Raw genomic sequence first — 15,563 nt, forward strand, 5'->3', positions numbered from 1 at the left:
GGGGGGGGATTGCACAAAAGCCAGTAAACCACTAAGCAACTGGTGGTTAGGGGAAAGGAGTCAGGGCTAGGGGAAAGGGGCAGAGCCATCTCAGGAATGCCGGAGGCGCAAATTGGGATCTGAGGTTCTGCACCTCTGGTTTAGTGAGACAGACACTTCAGCGAAACTATAATTATACGTCCATGTCATTTAAAATAAATGGATATATTATTAATATAATATATTAATACAAAATATATGGATATATATTTTCAAAATATGGATATATATTTTCAAAAAGTGGCAAATGTGTCTGTGAACAACAGACTAACCACCATTCCCTAAAGCTATGCTAATCTGTTAAAAGGAAATCATTTTATTGGAGCTAAATTGTAGCGCGCTCGCCATTTCCTCTTTTACAAGGCGCTAACTTTATTGCTTTTTTTTTGGAACCAAACATGGCATGGTGATCTGTCCAGATTCCACTAGGCCACCTAGTGTTGCATGTATGCGCATATCCTGACCGTCACATGTGCGTGCTTGCGCAGCCAGCTCCTTTTTAAAAAAAGGAGCTGCTGCTCCTGGCAAGCATCTGCTTCGGGAATGCTCCACGGCTCTCCCAGCTCTCTTGGACTGAAACATCTGCTCGGGTCATGTGACGAGGACTTGGAGGAGAGCTCAGCTCCTTGGCTTAACACAGGGTAGAGGAGTTCTTTTACCAGCACACACAAAAAGGCAGATTTTGGAGAGAAGACACGCAGGGGGTGGGTGGGGAGAAGAAGGACTAAGCTATGTTCGTATGTGGTCCTCTGCACGGAAGGGTCGCTCGCTCCTTATGAAAATTAACTCAAAGGAAGGCGAGCCGGCATTGCTCGACTCAGCTTGGATTTCCTGGGCTATATGTTCAAGGGCTGCAGAATGCCAGAACTAACTGGCTCCAGATGTGCCTACTTGGCAATCTTTCGTCTAAACGTTACCGAAGGGATGCAGTGCTGACACGATTGCATTGGATGTAAGTACCAAGCCGTTCTCCTTGATCGCGAACTGTGCTATATATGGATGCAGTTGCAAGAAGGAGGCTGCCTTGACGCCAGCTTTACCCTATGCCAGCATTCCCCAACCTGGCACCCTCCAGATGTGTTGGACTACATCCCCGGCTGGGGGGTGTAATCCAGTACATCTGGAGGGCACCAGGTTGGGGAAGTCTCCCCTAAGTGCTATTTTTCTGCACGCTTTCGGCTCGCCTCACTGCCACTAACAAGCAGCCGACCCACTTGCGAACACGCTAATGCTTGCCTTCTCCCTGCCTCTCTTTGCACCGCTTGCTCACCCCCTTGAGGAGTTGTCCTTTCCCTGTGGCAAGGATCAGCTGGCCTTCCAGCAGGGCAAAGGAACGGCAGTGTATTTGTGGAGCGCTTCCAAATCATGAGAAGGCCAGCATGCACAACACTCACACACCCTAAAAATAAACACATGCCCCAAACCCAAACATGCAGAACCTAGGTTCTGCCTAAAACCTAGGCAGATTGGACCTAGGGAGGGTGCAATCTAGATTGGGCTGAGATCCCGACATATTCGGTGTAATTTCAGCCCATGAGATAAGAACATAAGCAGAGCCCTGCTGGATCAGAGCTTCCATTGGAGACTCATGTGCGCGACATGTTGCACATCTTCTGATTAACATATACAAGAGGAGAGTGGTGAAAAAGTGCAGATTTGGGTTTTGTGTGTGAAAAAGTGCAGATTTGGGTTTTGTGTGTGAAACAGCATCTCTGGCATCATCCCTCACACCACCACCTTCTCTCTCGGGAAGAGAAAAGCCATAGCTCAGCAGTAGAGCATATGTTTTGTATGCAAAATTCAGTCTGGCATCTCCAGGTAGGATGGGGCAAAATTCTTCTCTGATACCTTGGAGAGGTGCTTCCAACCAGTGTAGATGACACTGAGCTAAGATGGGGCTTGGCTTGGCTTGGCATGGCTTGGCATAGGTCAGCTTCCTCCAGCTTCCTTTGGGGTCCTTCCACACAATTCCTCCTACCCACTTCCTGGTTCTTCCTATTCACACTACCCGCGCACATCATTCATATACATGTCCACACAGTGTAAAAGTTGACTAAGGACTGAGCACACACAGTCCCCCAAAACCCGTGGAGCAGATGGGAGTGGTTAGACCATTGGACTAAGACCAGGGAGTCTTGGGTTCAGATCCCTGCTCAGCTTTGGCGTTTGCTGTGTGGCTTTGGGCCTGTCACGATCTCTCAGCCTAATCTAATTCACAGGGACATCCTGAACATAAAATGGAGCAGGGTGGGGTGGGGGAAGAAAACCATGCAGGCCATTTTGAGCACCTTGGAGGAAGGGCAAAATAAAAAAACACATAAAAACAATATAAATTGCAAACATACAGGTGAGAACTTCTGAATGGTTGGGATGTTTGCAGGTATTCCATAAGGCCGCTGCATTTGAGCCAATGCCTTGGGAAGGTTCATTTCCATCAAGTGAAGTCAGAGCTCTCACAGCCAACAGCTATGTGGATTCCAAAAGACTGCAGTCTACATTTCAGTTCTCCCCCCGCCCCCCTCAAATTTATCTGATGATCGGGATGGTAAATTAGCACTGCATGTGCAAATTCACACAGAAAATGGCCTGGAAAGTGAACTATCCAAAGCCGGTTTTGATTTAGCAAGTGGATATATAGAGCTTTAATAGACCCAACGTTTTTTAGACCCATGCAGCATTTAAACTCCCACAGTCACTCTAGGTCAGAGCTCTCTGATGTATTCTCTCCCCCTGCCCCACCCCCCCACCCCACATGAGTTGTGCCCCTTGCTGACGGCACCTTGTCGAGCTGTAATGTTCCATAGAACGATGAGTCACTGCTGCATTTGGCAGCACTCATTTATTTTATTATTTATTTACAACAGTTACATACCACTCCACGTCTAGACAGATTCTGGAGCAACAAACATTAAAAGATACAACGATAAGATAAAAGAATAAAACTCCATGTTAAAAATCATGTAAAAAACAAACAGAACAGAATTCCAATAAAAACTGTGGCTGGTCAGTCAAGGAAGGCTTCCTGAAATAGATATGTTTTTAGGAGGCACTGGAAGCACCACAGTGTTGGCACCTGCCTGACCTCCAGGGGCAGGGAATTCCACAGAAAGGGGGCCACCGCACTGAAGGCTTTTCCTGGGTGGACTCCAGTTGGGTCATGGGTCCATGCGGAACCACCAGGAGCATGCCCTCCGATGACCTCAGTGATTGGGCAGGTTGAAAAGGGAGAAGGTGCTCTCTCAGGTAGCCTGGTCCCGAGCTGTTTAATTTGTGCCAGTGCTCAGCCCTTGAACCTATGTTCACTTCTTGTGCTTGGCTCTGGAGCATGTTCAAAAATCAATAAGGCTATCCCTCTGAGTGTGTGCAGAGTGCTCACTGAATAAGCCCACACACTAACTTTGGGATTTCTGACCTCAGATAGGGAAAGGAATCCCTGAGGTGGGGTGTGGGGTGTGGGTTTATCTCAACTTTTTTTCTGGCAGGGTTCTTGTGCCCTCTACATCTGCCTGTCATGCAGGATTTAAACAGGCAAGCTTCCCCCACCACCCAGCCTGCTGGGGCTGTGATAATATGGAGGTGTTGCACTGGTTAATCCCTGCCATACAGCCGCTAACAGCTCCTGCGGCCGTGCCAGGAAAAGGTGGAAAGAGAAACAGGATATTCACACTCCTATATACAGCCAGGTACTTCTCCAATGTGGCTTATTTTTAGTTCTGGCTTGGCAGTCAGAAAAGGGCAGGGAGATGCTAGAAGATGGCGTTCTTTTCTTCTTTCTTTTGCATTACCAAGAGAGCTTTTCTATGAGAACTTCTACGAGAACTTTGCCCTGGGGCCTGCTCTCGCAAGGGCACATCCTGTGCATGCGTATTTCACAGAACCTGGTGTCCACTCAAGAGGCACATCAGAAGGAATTTGCTGCTCCATCAAGCCAAACTAGCAGAGAGAAAGGGAAAAAAGTGTGCTTGAGGCTTAAGGCCTGGAGCTTTCGACGCGAATCTCAAAGCGGAAGGAGGCAAAAGGCCCAACCCAAGTGCACGAAGCAGGCATCCATGGGGACTCACCCCAGAACCTCTCTTAAACCATGGAATTCACAGTCACCGTTGTTTTCTGATCTCCCTTCGCCCCCCTTCCCACATCTGGGCAGGTCCCCAAGCTACACTTCTGCGCTGAGCCAGATATGCAGAGTCATGGCAGAGCCGGACATCTGGCTCCAGAGAAGACTGTTTGTTCGTCTGCTTCGTTTAATTCTCTTCTGCTTTTTTTTGCTTTTCGTGCTGCACGCAGGAGAACCGAAACGGTCGCCTTGCATCTTTGTCTTTGCAAAGGCCTGTTTTGCTGTGTGAGGGGAATTGTGTTAACTGGGGGATGCACGTGAAGACAAGTCACAGGCGGAGGCAAGAACGACGCTTGATCCTCTGCTTGGCTTGCCTTTAATCTCTGGAGTTCTCTTTTGGGTTTGTCATGGAGCCACATCCACAATCTTGCTCCAGTTTTATATCATTTGTTATAATCTCTCAGCCAGGCTGTGGAATCAGAGCCAATTGGTAGGAGACAACAATTGTTGTGGCCCACTATTTTATTTTATTTATACCCCACCCTTCCGACTCATTCCCAGGGCGACTTATATAGCCCAAGCACAATGAACAATTTAACAGAAAGCACATGAACTACAACGTATCAAAGGCACATAAGATAACTCAATGGGAAAACAGCAGATCAAACTGAAGTACAAGATTTAAAACATTTAAAGGCTCAGGAAAATAAAAAGGTATTTGCCTGTTACCAACATGACATTAAGGCAGATGCCAGGCAAGCCTCTCTGGGAAAAGTGTTCTGTAACTGGGACACCATCACCAAAAAAGCCCTTTTACCGGTAACTGTCTGCCACATCTTGGATACCAGAGGCACTCAAGAGAAGAGCCTCTGATGAAGATCTTAGGGTCTGGGCTGGCACATGTGGAAATTGGCAATCTTTTCAATACCCTGGTCCCAAACCATGAAGGTCTTTAGGAGTCAAAACTAGCACTTTGAACGGAGCCCAGAAACAGACCATGAGCCAGTGCAGTTGATGAAGCGTAATATGAGCATAATGCCTGGTCCTAGTTACCAATCTAACCGCTCGATTCTGCACCCACTGTAGTTTCCAAACAATCTTCAAGAGCAGTCCCATGGAGAGAGCAATGCAGTAGTCTAACTTCAAGGTTACCAGAACAAAGATAGCTGAGGCCAGGCCATCTCTGTTCTTAATCTTAATGCTGACTGCTATGCATGGAAATATGCCCAGGATCTATTATCAGGAAGGAAGATGCACCAGTGTGCATATGTTGCATGCACAGAGGCCATTGCATAGATTAAGAACTCTTTACATGCGATCCTAAGCCATGGGAAGCCCTACAGGGCTATGTGCCTTCTGCAACATCTCCCATTCATGTTGAAACCATCCTGGAGGGAGGGAGAAAGGATGTCAGACTAGCACTGGAAAGACCCATGTTCAAGTCTTCACTTGGCCATAAACCCAGCTTGCTGGTGGCCATAAAGCCACCAACTCTCAGACTAAGCAGCTCTTAGGGGTGTTGTGAGATAAAATGGGGTGGGGTGGGGTGCGGTGGAGAGAACCATGAGCATCACCTTGAACTTGGATATAAATGTAGGTGGCAGCTGGACCACAAACAGAGTGGTTGTGTGAACACACTTGCAGCAACAACAACAAAACCTAAAAGAACTAACATGGGAGGAAAGGTGTGAAGGAGAGCATTACAAGAAGAAATGAAGATTACAGAACAAACCTTTCCATATTTACTCAGAAGTCCCACTGCGACCATTGGGGCTTCTTCTCAGGAAAGTGTGCACAGAATTGCAGCCTTAATGTATCTATAATTTTACATAGAATTTGCTATTTCTACTGAACGTTGCCAACTATACATTCCTAGTTTGGCTTTTCCCCCTTTACTTTTGATCTGTTGCATGATACTTCGTAGGCCTTCTTCCCTGCCACAAAAGAGCATCTGGGCTCTGACCCAAGCATTGGTGGTTCCAGGATTCCGTTGGCTTTCCCACCATCTCCGAGATATTGGCAGGCTAAGCCTGTAAATCTTGGAAAATGTGGATTTCCATCTTGCGCAAAGTTTATATTCTGAGGCCCGCGCCTCTAAAACTAAACAACGAAAAGGGGCCAGAAGTACTCTCCAGGGACATCACATTAGCTTCTAATGCATGGATGGGAATGATGGGAATTGCAGTCCAAGGACAATTGCAGTCAATCAAGGTGAAATGCAGTCAATTAATTCAAGGTCAATTGCAGTCCAAGGTCAATTGCAGTCCAAGGACATAAATACTGTCCAAGGATGTCACATTATCCTCTAATGCATGTCTGGGAACAAGGGGAATTGCAGACCAACACATCACACTGGGGAAGGCAGATCCGGCCACTTGCATCTGAAATAAAATCAGATCAAATCTTCATGAAAGAAAGTCAGCCTTTAGTTGGAGGTAGCGCTCAACACTGCTGAGGCCAGGAGTCACTTTCACAAGGTTGTGTCAAGTCCGAGAAAACTAGTCTCATGCTTTGCATTGTTTGGATGTTTTTCTCTGGGTGGAAAGAATCTTTCTGACTGGATACGCAGAGTTCTTACATCTCACTGAAAGGTAGCCAGTATTCGCAACTCGCCCCTGTGTCAGATAGACACCTCATGTCATATCAATATGATCCCGTCATGGTGATGCTATCTCCCTCTTGCGCATTTATACGTAGTGCACACAGTGACATGTGTTGCAATATTGTGGGTGATATGGAATAAAAAATGGGAAGGAACGCTAGAAAAGCAGTATATGGAATGCGTACTGTGCCCCAACAGTAATCAGTGCTCTTCAATACCGATAAAAAGGACTAGTGTCGATCTAAACCTAGCCTCCCCAATCTGTCTTGTTTCATCCCAAGCTTAGAATGCAGTTTATGCTAGTTAAATAATAACTACAAAAAACAGGCTCCTAGTATCTATACCAGGCCTGGCCAGTCCGAAGGCTTCTTGTTGCCTGCCACTCATGAAGGTCAATGGCACAACATGGTGATTTCTGGGATTAAGGCTTGTCAAGCTAACCACTTTTATGCCTCCTTTATTCCTTCATACCTAACACTCCCAAAATACTTGGTAGATCTGCCAAATGTTAAAATGAGAGTAGCCTTTGGGAGAGTAACCCCCAACTGGGGGTTGGTCTTGTAGGCCCCTTCCAACTCTACTATACTATTCTAAGATTCTTTACTTGGGCAAGATTAAATGTTCTCCCATTGGCAGATTGGGTGGGTGGGCATAAAGGGGTTCCTAAGAAGGACAGATCTGTGGCTGCAGTTCTGTATCAACTGAAGGTATTATTCATGTCCTTCTAGAATGCTCCATCTATAATGATCTCAGAGCCAAACAGACTCATCCGCTGATAAAATTGTTGAAGGGAAGGTCATCTTTTATCAAGGTTTGCTTTCTATTGTCTAATGCTGACAAATATGTATCCTTCAGCACATCTAAATTTCTTGACAACATTTCACAGATGCACGTTGCAAAGTTTGAAGACTGTGAAGGAAATCATTCAATTTTTGAGGGTCTATTAGTACAGCTTTAAATTGTATAATGATACCCCACCCCGTAACTCTGTATAATGGCAAATTGCTCAGATACAACAAACTCTTTTGGTTTCTGGCCCTAAAAACCTGTTTATTCCATCCCACCTACTGCTACTACAGGCACCACATACATGCACACAAGACTCAACTATAGCAGAGACATACAGGCAGTAATAGCACAGAGGAAGCTGCCTTCTGCTGAGTGAGAAAACTGGCCCTTCCGCTATTGGTCCTTCACCAGAACAGTTTGAAGGTGAACGGCCAGATTACCCTTCACAGGCTGGATGGTGTTGGGGGCGTGGCCTTGCCCAATGACCTCATCCCCCCCTTTAAGGATTTGTCTATGCTGAGAGAGGCACAGACTTCTATGCCTTTCTCAGCATGGAGAAAGGGACTTGGTCAGTGATGGCTCTTCCCAGCAGTGGTCGAGTCCCTAGCTTCATGGGGCACCGTGCAAGATGACTTGGCCACCAGGAAGAGCAGCTGAGTTCCCCGCCACCTGCATTTCCAGTGTTATCTCCAATCTGAGATCAGAGATAACCAGTGAAGACTGGTGGCTCCGATGTCAGTGGGGATAAGCGCAGAGCACCTTGGATAGCTCCTTTAGAGTTCTGACTAGTTCTGATTGAAACCTGGAGCGGATTCACCACCCATCTGACTTCAGAGCCACCAGACTCCACTGGAGATAACACTGGAAATTCCCTCCCCAGAGGGGCAGGATTCCTCAAAAGCTCCACAGGCTGGACTGGGGAGCCCAGCGGGCTGGATTAGACCCATGGGCTGGGGGTTCTGCACTCCAGGTCTGCACTGACTGGCAGTGGCTGTCCAGGTTTCAGGTGGGACCCTTTCCCTACCTGGAGATCCCAGAGAGTGAACCTGGGACCTTTTGGACATAGAAAGCACCACTGAGCGTCGGCCCAACACATCTGATAAGAAGCTGCCATATGTGGAGCAAGACCATTGTTCCATCTAACTCAGCATTGTCTGCACTGACTGGCAGTAGTTCTTTAACATCTCAGGAAGAAGTTTCCACAGCACTTGCTACCTGGCCCTTTTCACTGGAAATGCCAGGGATGGAACCTGAAACCTTCTGCGTACAAAGCAGGGGCTCTTGCACTGAGCAACAGCCCAAGAGATCTGTTATAAACATCAGAAGCTGCCTTATACTGAGTCAGATCCTTGGATCTGTCTAGCCCAGTATTGACTCTGACTGGCAGCGGCTTTCCAGGGTTTCAGGGAGGTGTTTTCCCAGCTCTACCAGGGGATGCTGGGGATGCAACCTGGGACCTTCTGCATGCAACACAGGTGCTCTACCACTGAGCTATTGTCATTCCCCAATGGAGGAAGTACTGCTCCAAAGGGGCCAGCCCCAAAATCTGTGCCAGGGAAACCAGTCTACACCATAACATTAAAACCTGAGCCTAAAGGAAGGACTAATAATCAACAATTGTTCAACTGTGTTCAACATTCTCCCATTCAGAGTTTCTGTGGCACAGAGTTAACTCACCTTGTAGCCAAAGCGAGAGAAGCTCTTGGGTGATGGAGAAGATGCTGTGTGCGCGTGTGCGTGCGTGTGCGTGCGTGTGCGCATGCAGCCTGCCCTGCACCCCTACACTGGCTTGCTGTTGCTTGTTATGGTGGTGGAGGTCATTCTCCCGCAACCACTGTTGAAGTGAGATTCAACTGTCATTCTGGTCGACTTCTGTGTGTGGACTGGTGGAGGGTGTCCTTTTATCCTTCACCTCAAGCAGCAAAATGTCTTCGACTGGCCCTGTAAACTAAGGATTGGATCCAGATTTACACTGGATCAACTCTGCTGATGGAAGTGGACTTCCCCGCCCCCCCTTCCCATGGCAGCCCCTCCAGCCCCCTGAAAATTCAACACAGAAAGTCAGGAGACCCTGCAGAATGGGGTGAGCTGGGGGGAAGGGGGGATCCCCCAAAATCAGGCAGATGCAACCCAGGCAATGCATCTAGAACAACATCCTGCTTTGCACAGTGGCCAAACAGATGCTAGAGGGTGAAGATAAGTTGCATATACTTCTTTGTTGTCTCCATCCATGTTACAGCTATTGTGGAGTATGTGGGTATGTAGTGAAAATGGAGGAACTGTGTGGCTAAAAACTGAACAAAAGTGTGAATGAAGAAAAAAAAGGCAGTAACTTTCAGCACAAGTCACAGCTGTTAACATCTACATAGCCTTTAAAATGTATTTAATGGAGAGCCATTTATAGACTGTGCAAGTGGTGCTACAAACTCTACCCTGACCTACCATTTCTTTGTTTGCAGATGGAAACAGCCAGGAGACAATTCCCCTAATACAAGATTGGATGTTTCCTAGAAATTTGCAGAAACAATGAGAGTTCAACTCAAGGGCGATGCCATCTGCACACTCTTCCTGGGGGTAGCTCTTTTTACCATGCTCTATTCCCAGCTGGGCCACATGTCCCACAGAGAAGAAAAGGTGGAAGGCCGGAAGAAGCCATCGGCAGCCACTCGTGGGCTCTTCCATGTTCCCGTTGTCCTCCAGAAACAGTTGAATGCCCGGGCGGTGGCCACAGAGCCCAGAATGATTCCTGCTGTGAGACATGTCGAGGAGGCAAGTCCGGAGGAGCCGCTCTCCACTCCTCCTCCCTTGATGTCTTCCACTTTTGACTTCAGACATTACCTTAGAAACAAAGACAACAGGAAGTTTGACCTTCTCATTAATCAGCCAAAGAAGTGCAAGAGAACCCCTGGGGGGCCCTTCTTGCTCATCGCCATCAAATCGCTGGTGGAAGACTTTGACCGTAGAGAGATAGTACGGAAAACTTGGGGAAGAGAAGGAGCAGTCAATGGGGCGCAGGTGCAAAGAGTTTTCCTCCTGGGAATCCCAAAGAACAAGACAGCATTGCCCATGTGGGAGGCCCTTGTTCGTCAGGAAAGCCAGATGTATCGGGACATCCTGTTGTGGGACTTCCTTGATACTTTCTTCAACCTGACCTTGAAAGAGATACATTTCCTAAGCTGGGCTGACAAATTTTGTTCCAGTACCAAGTTCATATTCAAAGGTGATGCCGATGTTTTCGTCAACGTGGAAAACATCATCAACTTCCTTGATAGTCGCGACCCCTCAGAGGACCTCTTTGTTGGGGATATCATCTACAATGCGCATCCAATCCGAACCCGCAAGAGCAAATACTACATCCCTGAGACGATGTACGGGCTAGGCACGTATCCGACCTACGCTGGAGGTGGTGGATTCTTATTATCCAGCAGTACCCTGAAGAAACTCTCCCAGGCCTGCGCTCAGGTGGAACTCTTCCCTATTGATGATGTTTTCCTAGGCATGTGCTTGCAAAGGATCAACCTGAAGCCTGTTTTGCACGAAGGGTTCAAGACTTTTGGAATAACCAAGCCCTCTGCCGCGCCAAACTTGCAGACTTTCGATCCCTGTTTTTACAAAGACCTCATGGTAGTCCACAGCCTGAAGGTAGCTGAAATCTGGCTAATGTGGAACTTGCTGCACAGTTCACGGCTTCTGTGCACCCAAAAGAAGCAAGTGAAGAAGGCCTTTCAGTGGAAAATGATCACAAAAGGGGCCACGAAAGGTTACGAAGCCTACGACACACGTGCAGCTGTTCAGCGATGACTCGAGTCACGTGGGCATGGGAAGCACGCGGATCGAACACTACAGATAGAGCTTACACACCACCCAGCGTCAACTAAGACACAATAGTTTTCAAGCAGGAATATGAAGTGATGGGCAGGCTTGTCTGAACTAGCGCTATGGACTGCAGTTCTGCGTAGACAATATATGGGCTAGGACCCAATGTAGCTGGTCTGTTCACAGCAGGAGAGTTGCCCTCATGGCAGGGCTGGCCCCAGGACATCTTGCTGCCAAGGCAAAGGCCAAAATAGCTCCCGCCACCCTACCCCACCCCACCCCACCCCCATGTTCCACATACGGAATCTGACTGGGCTAGCAGGTGAATCTTCCTCCAACACTGGAGATGAGACAACATCCCCCACTTGAGGGCTGATTAGGGAGTGCAGGGCAGATTAACTTGGAGAAGGGGGGGCTGCTGCCATCTCTATCATCTGCCGCCTGAGACAGCTGTCTCCCTCTGTCTAATGGTAGGGCCAGCCGTGCCTCACAGAACGAGTCTTTCCATGAGTGCAGTTCTTCTGTGAATGGAAGGGCTTCTTTTTTCTGTGAATGGAGCAACGACGGAACCCACCCAGAGTCAGGAGAGGGAATCATGGTGGAGAAGGAGAATTGGGATGCACTGACACAGGGTTGTTATTGTTTTTTTACAGGAAGGGCTCAGGCATGTGTTAGAACTGAAGCAAATTGGGGGGGGATATCCTCAAGCAAATTTACCTCGCTGAGCTTTGTTTCCAAAGTTTTCAATTAAAACAACAAATATTTCAACATTCTCTGTCACATTTGATGCAGGGAACTTAGAACACACACACACACACACACAGAGGTGTAAAAGCATTGAACTTAGCACACTGATACAACACCACTGCCTTAAAATTTACCATCAGGGAGTGAGGATTTGAGTTTTCGAAACACTGCATTTCAAACACAGAATCTGAAAAAGGTTTTAAAATGCAAAAGTAAGTGTGTGTGTGTGTGTGTGTGTGTGTGTGTTTAAAGTCAAACTCTGATTTTTGTCATCTCACGATATTTTCAGTTCATTCTAACATTATTTTCTGCTCTGGGACACACAGTGCTGCCATCCGCTGTTCTCAGCTGCAGGTCTGCACTGCAGGCAGGGATGGTTCCGGGGGCAGAATTACTGTCCCATTGCACATCGAGTGGATGTCTGCAAGGACTGTTTATTCTGCTTTGATTTTCAATGACTGTCAAAGCATGACCTGCAATTACCTTCCCATGCAGACAATGTCCCAAGGATGGGTCACCAAGTGATAGATGAACACAAGAGGCTTAATTCTTCCCCAAGCTTCACTCCCATTATTGGATAATTGTCTAAGGCAGCCTTCCCCAACCTGGGCCCTCCAGAGGTGTTGGACTACAAGTCTCAGCTGGATGGGGGATGCTGGGTGTTATAGTCTAACACATCTGGAGGACACCAGGTTGGGTGAGGCTGGCCTAAGGAGATTAACAAGTAATGAATCCTGGTAACTGATAATGGCTTCACACAACCACATTATGAAGTGATAACTGCAACAATACCACAAGCAATGTGTACAAACATACCTATAAGGCTAATTTAAACACATGCTACTCCCATCCTAGGAAAGCTATGGCAAACCTAGACAGCATAGTAAGAAGCAGAGACATCACCTTGCCGACAAAGGTCCACCTAATCAAAGCTATGGTTTTCCCAGTAGTAATGTATGGCTGTGAGAGCTGGACTATAAGGAAGGCTGAGCGCCGAAGAATTGATGCTTTTGAACTGTGGTGCTGGAGAAGACTCTTACGAGTCCCCTGGACTGCAAGGAGGTCAAATCAGTCCATCCTAAAGGAAATCAACCCTGAGTGCTCATTGGAAGGACAGATAATGAAGCTGAAGCTCCAATATTTTGGCCACCTAATGCGAAGAGAAAACTCCCTGGAAAAGACCCTGATGCTGGGAAAGACTGAAGGCAAAAGGAGAAGGGGACGGCAGAGGATGAGATGGCTAGATAGCATCACGGATGCAATGAATATGAACTTGAGCACGCTCCGGGAAAGAGCGCAGGACAGGAAGGCTTGGCGTGCTATGGTCCATGGGGTCACGAAGAGTCGGACACGACTGAACGACTGAACAACAACAACAACAACAACAACTCCCATCCTAGCAGGAGAAATGATGGCAGGCAATATTTTGCACTCATGTATGGCCCCATGCGATATTTTGCACTCATGGGTTGACTTTGGGAAGTTATCCTGGCAGGCACATATACGTGGAAGTTCCTCTTCATTATAATAGTACTTACGATTTTGCTTGCTAGCTTTAAAATATTTACAGGCCACCCTTCATGACCAAATCACAGGGTGGTGTGCAAAGTTCATTAAAACAACGATTAAAAGTAAAAAAAAATACAAAGCCACAATAAAAACAAAACCTCTGTTTAACTAGGTATTAAAATTGGCAAATGTCTGGGCAAACAGATGAGTTTTTAGTGGCCACTGAAATGCCATCAAAGTTGGTTGGGTTTATACAGGACTTTTGAGCTTTGAAAGACCTTCACTTTCACTAGTGCTGGCCCATCTTTAACATGACGTCACCCAAGTATGAGGATCATTCCATAGGGTGTTCATTACAGGATATATGTAACACCCCACCCCCTATGCCTTGGAATGGTTTTGGCTGTGGTCTACCAAGCCCCGGAGCAGGCTGGCATCAGAGGCAGGCAGATATATATTGACGTGACTTCAGCGCTGGCCTCAAGGGCAGGCATGGTTGTGGACTTGCCAAGGGCCCACGCCCCAGAAGGGGCCCACTGACAAGAGCCCCCTGGAGTTGCTCCTCTTATTCCCCACTGGAACCTGCTTGTTCACCTGCCTCTTTCTGGCCCAGACAACGGTGGTGGAGAGAAGGAAGAGCAGAAGATGCCGCAACCTACTTCCTCCCTGGCACTCTGCTTGTCAAGGAAGCACATGGAAGCAAGGAACAGAAAGAGGAGGATGCGAGAGCAGCTGGAGACAATGGCGGCGAGAAGGCAGATGGGCTGAAGGAGGAGACCACTGACGGTGTCTCACCCAGGGCCCTCCGAAATGTGGAGCTGGCCCTGTACCATAGTCAGGTCTGTGGCTCGTCCGCCTCCTGTCCGGGAACTCTGTGAACCTTGCCGTGCCTGAGTCGGCTGCGGCATCAGCGCTGCAGGTTGGCCCTCAACAGTCCTTAAACCTATTTTACAAAGTATGTCCGTATTATTATCTCCATATTGCAGGAAGAAGACGGATGATGGTGGAAGGGCCAACCCAGATGTGGTGTTCAAGCAGGGGTGGGCAATATGACCCCGCAGGGGGGCTTTCCGTTGCTGCCCCCCAGTCCCCTGCTGCCAGCCCGTCACCATATTCCCAGCGATCCCGCTGGGACACAAGGCGCATGGAGAGTGCGTGCCTTGCTTCCCTGCAGAATTGCCCCTCGGGAGGGCGGAAGGGGGGCGTGTGGTCACGGCGGATTCCACAGCCCATGCAGCTCTGCAGCCCACCAGTGCTTCCCCGCCCTGCACGAACGGCACCGTTGCATTTAACACGCACACTTAAAAATGCAGATAGCAGCACAAATGGGGAATTTCCTCTCAACGCAGATAAGGGGTCTGGGGGCACTCTGTCACTTCAGGCCCCAGTGGCATGAAGTACATTTTATCAGCTTCAGCTGAAATACCACCTATGACCCCACTTGGACAGAAATAACCTGGCTAGTTGTCCATGCACTGGAAACCTCTCGCCTGGATTACTGCAACGTGTTCTATGTGGGGCTACATCTGAAAACGGTCCGGGAACTTCAGTTCATGCAGTGAGGGTGCTTACTGGGACTGGCCGTTTTGAACAATATGACTCCAGTGCTGCGTCAATGGCATTGGTTGCCAGTCAGTTTCCAGGTCCGAGTCGTAATGTCAGTGCTGACCTTTAAAGCACTAAACAGCTTAGGACCAGTCTATCTGAAGGAGCGCCTTCTCCTATATGTTCCTGCCCGATTGCGAAGATTGTCTTCAGAGGTTTTTCTCTGGGTGCTGCTGCTGCCAACAATGGTGCAACGGATGACCATTGGGGAAAGGGCCTTCTCTGTGGTAGCCCCCCATCACAGTGGAATGTTCTTCCCAGGGAGATCCACTGGGCGTCTTCATTTAGATGCCAGGCTAAGACCTTCCTCTTCTAGCATTTAATCTTTAATTTGTTGCTCCGATTATTAATGTTACTGCTGGGTCCTTAACATTTTTTAAGATTTAATATTGTGATACTTTT

The 15,563-nt window shown here is 47.9% G+C and overlaps 1 protein-coding gene across 1 annotated transcript; it reads left to right on the forward strand.

Annotated features, from left to right (window-relative positions):
- The first annotated feature begins 632 nt into the window (after positions 1-632).
- On the forward strand, positions 633-13,674 carry B3GNT9 (UDP-GlcNAc:betaGal beta-1,3-N-acetylglucosaminyltransferase 9). The gene is made up of 2 exons (XM_084812072.1): positions 633-991; positions 9,944-13,674. The coding sequence occupies exon 2, from the start codon at positions 10,011-10,013 to the stop codon at positions 11,283-11,285; it is 1,275 nt and encodes a 424-aa protein (XP_084668198.1). The 5' UTR covers positions 633-991; positions 9,944-10,010; the 3' UTR covers positions 11,286-13,674.
- The last annotated feature ends 1,889 nt before the right edge of the window (positions 13,675-15,563 follow it).

Source organism: Heloderma suspectum, chromosome 8 (assembly GCF_057233095.1).
Source record: "Heloderma suspectum isolate Gila_16-S chromosome 8, 16-S_ref, whole genome shotgun sequence".
Classification (NCBI taxonomy): domain Eukaryota; kingdom Metazoa; phylum Chordata; class Lepidosauria; order Squamata; family Helodermatidae; genus Heloderma; species Heloderma suspectum.

Excerpts from the sequence above, each read along its gene's own strand:
- B3GNT9 (XM_084812072.1), top strand. The coding sequence starts at position 10,011 with ATGAGAGTTCAACTCAAGGGCGATGCCATCTGCACACTCTTCCTGGGG.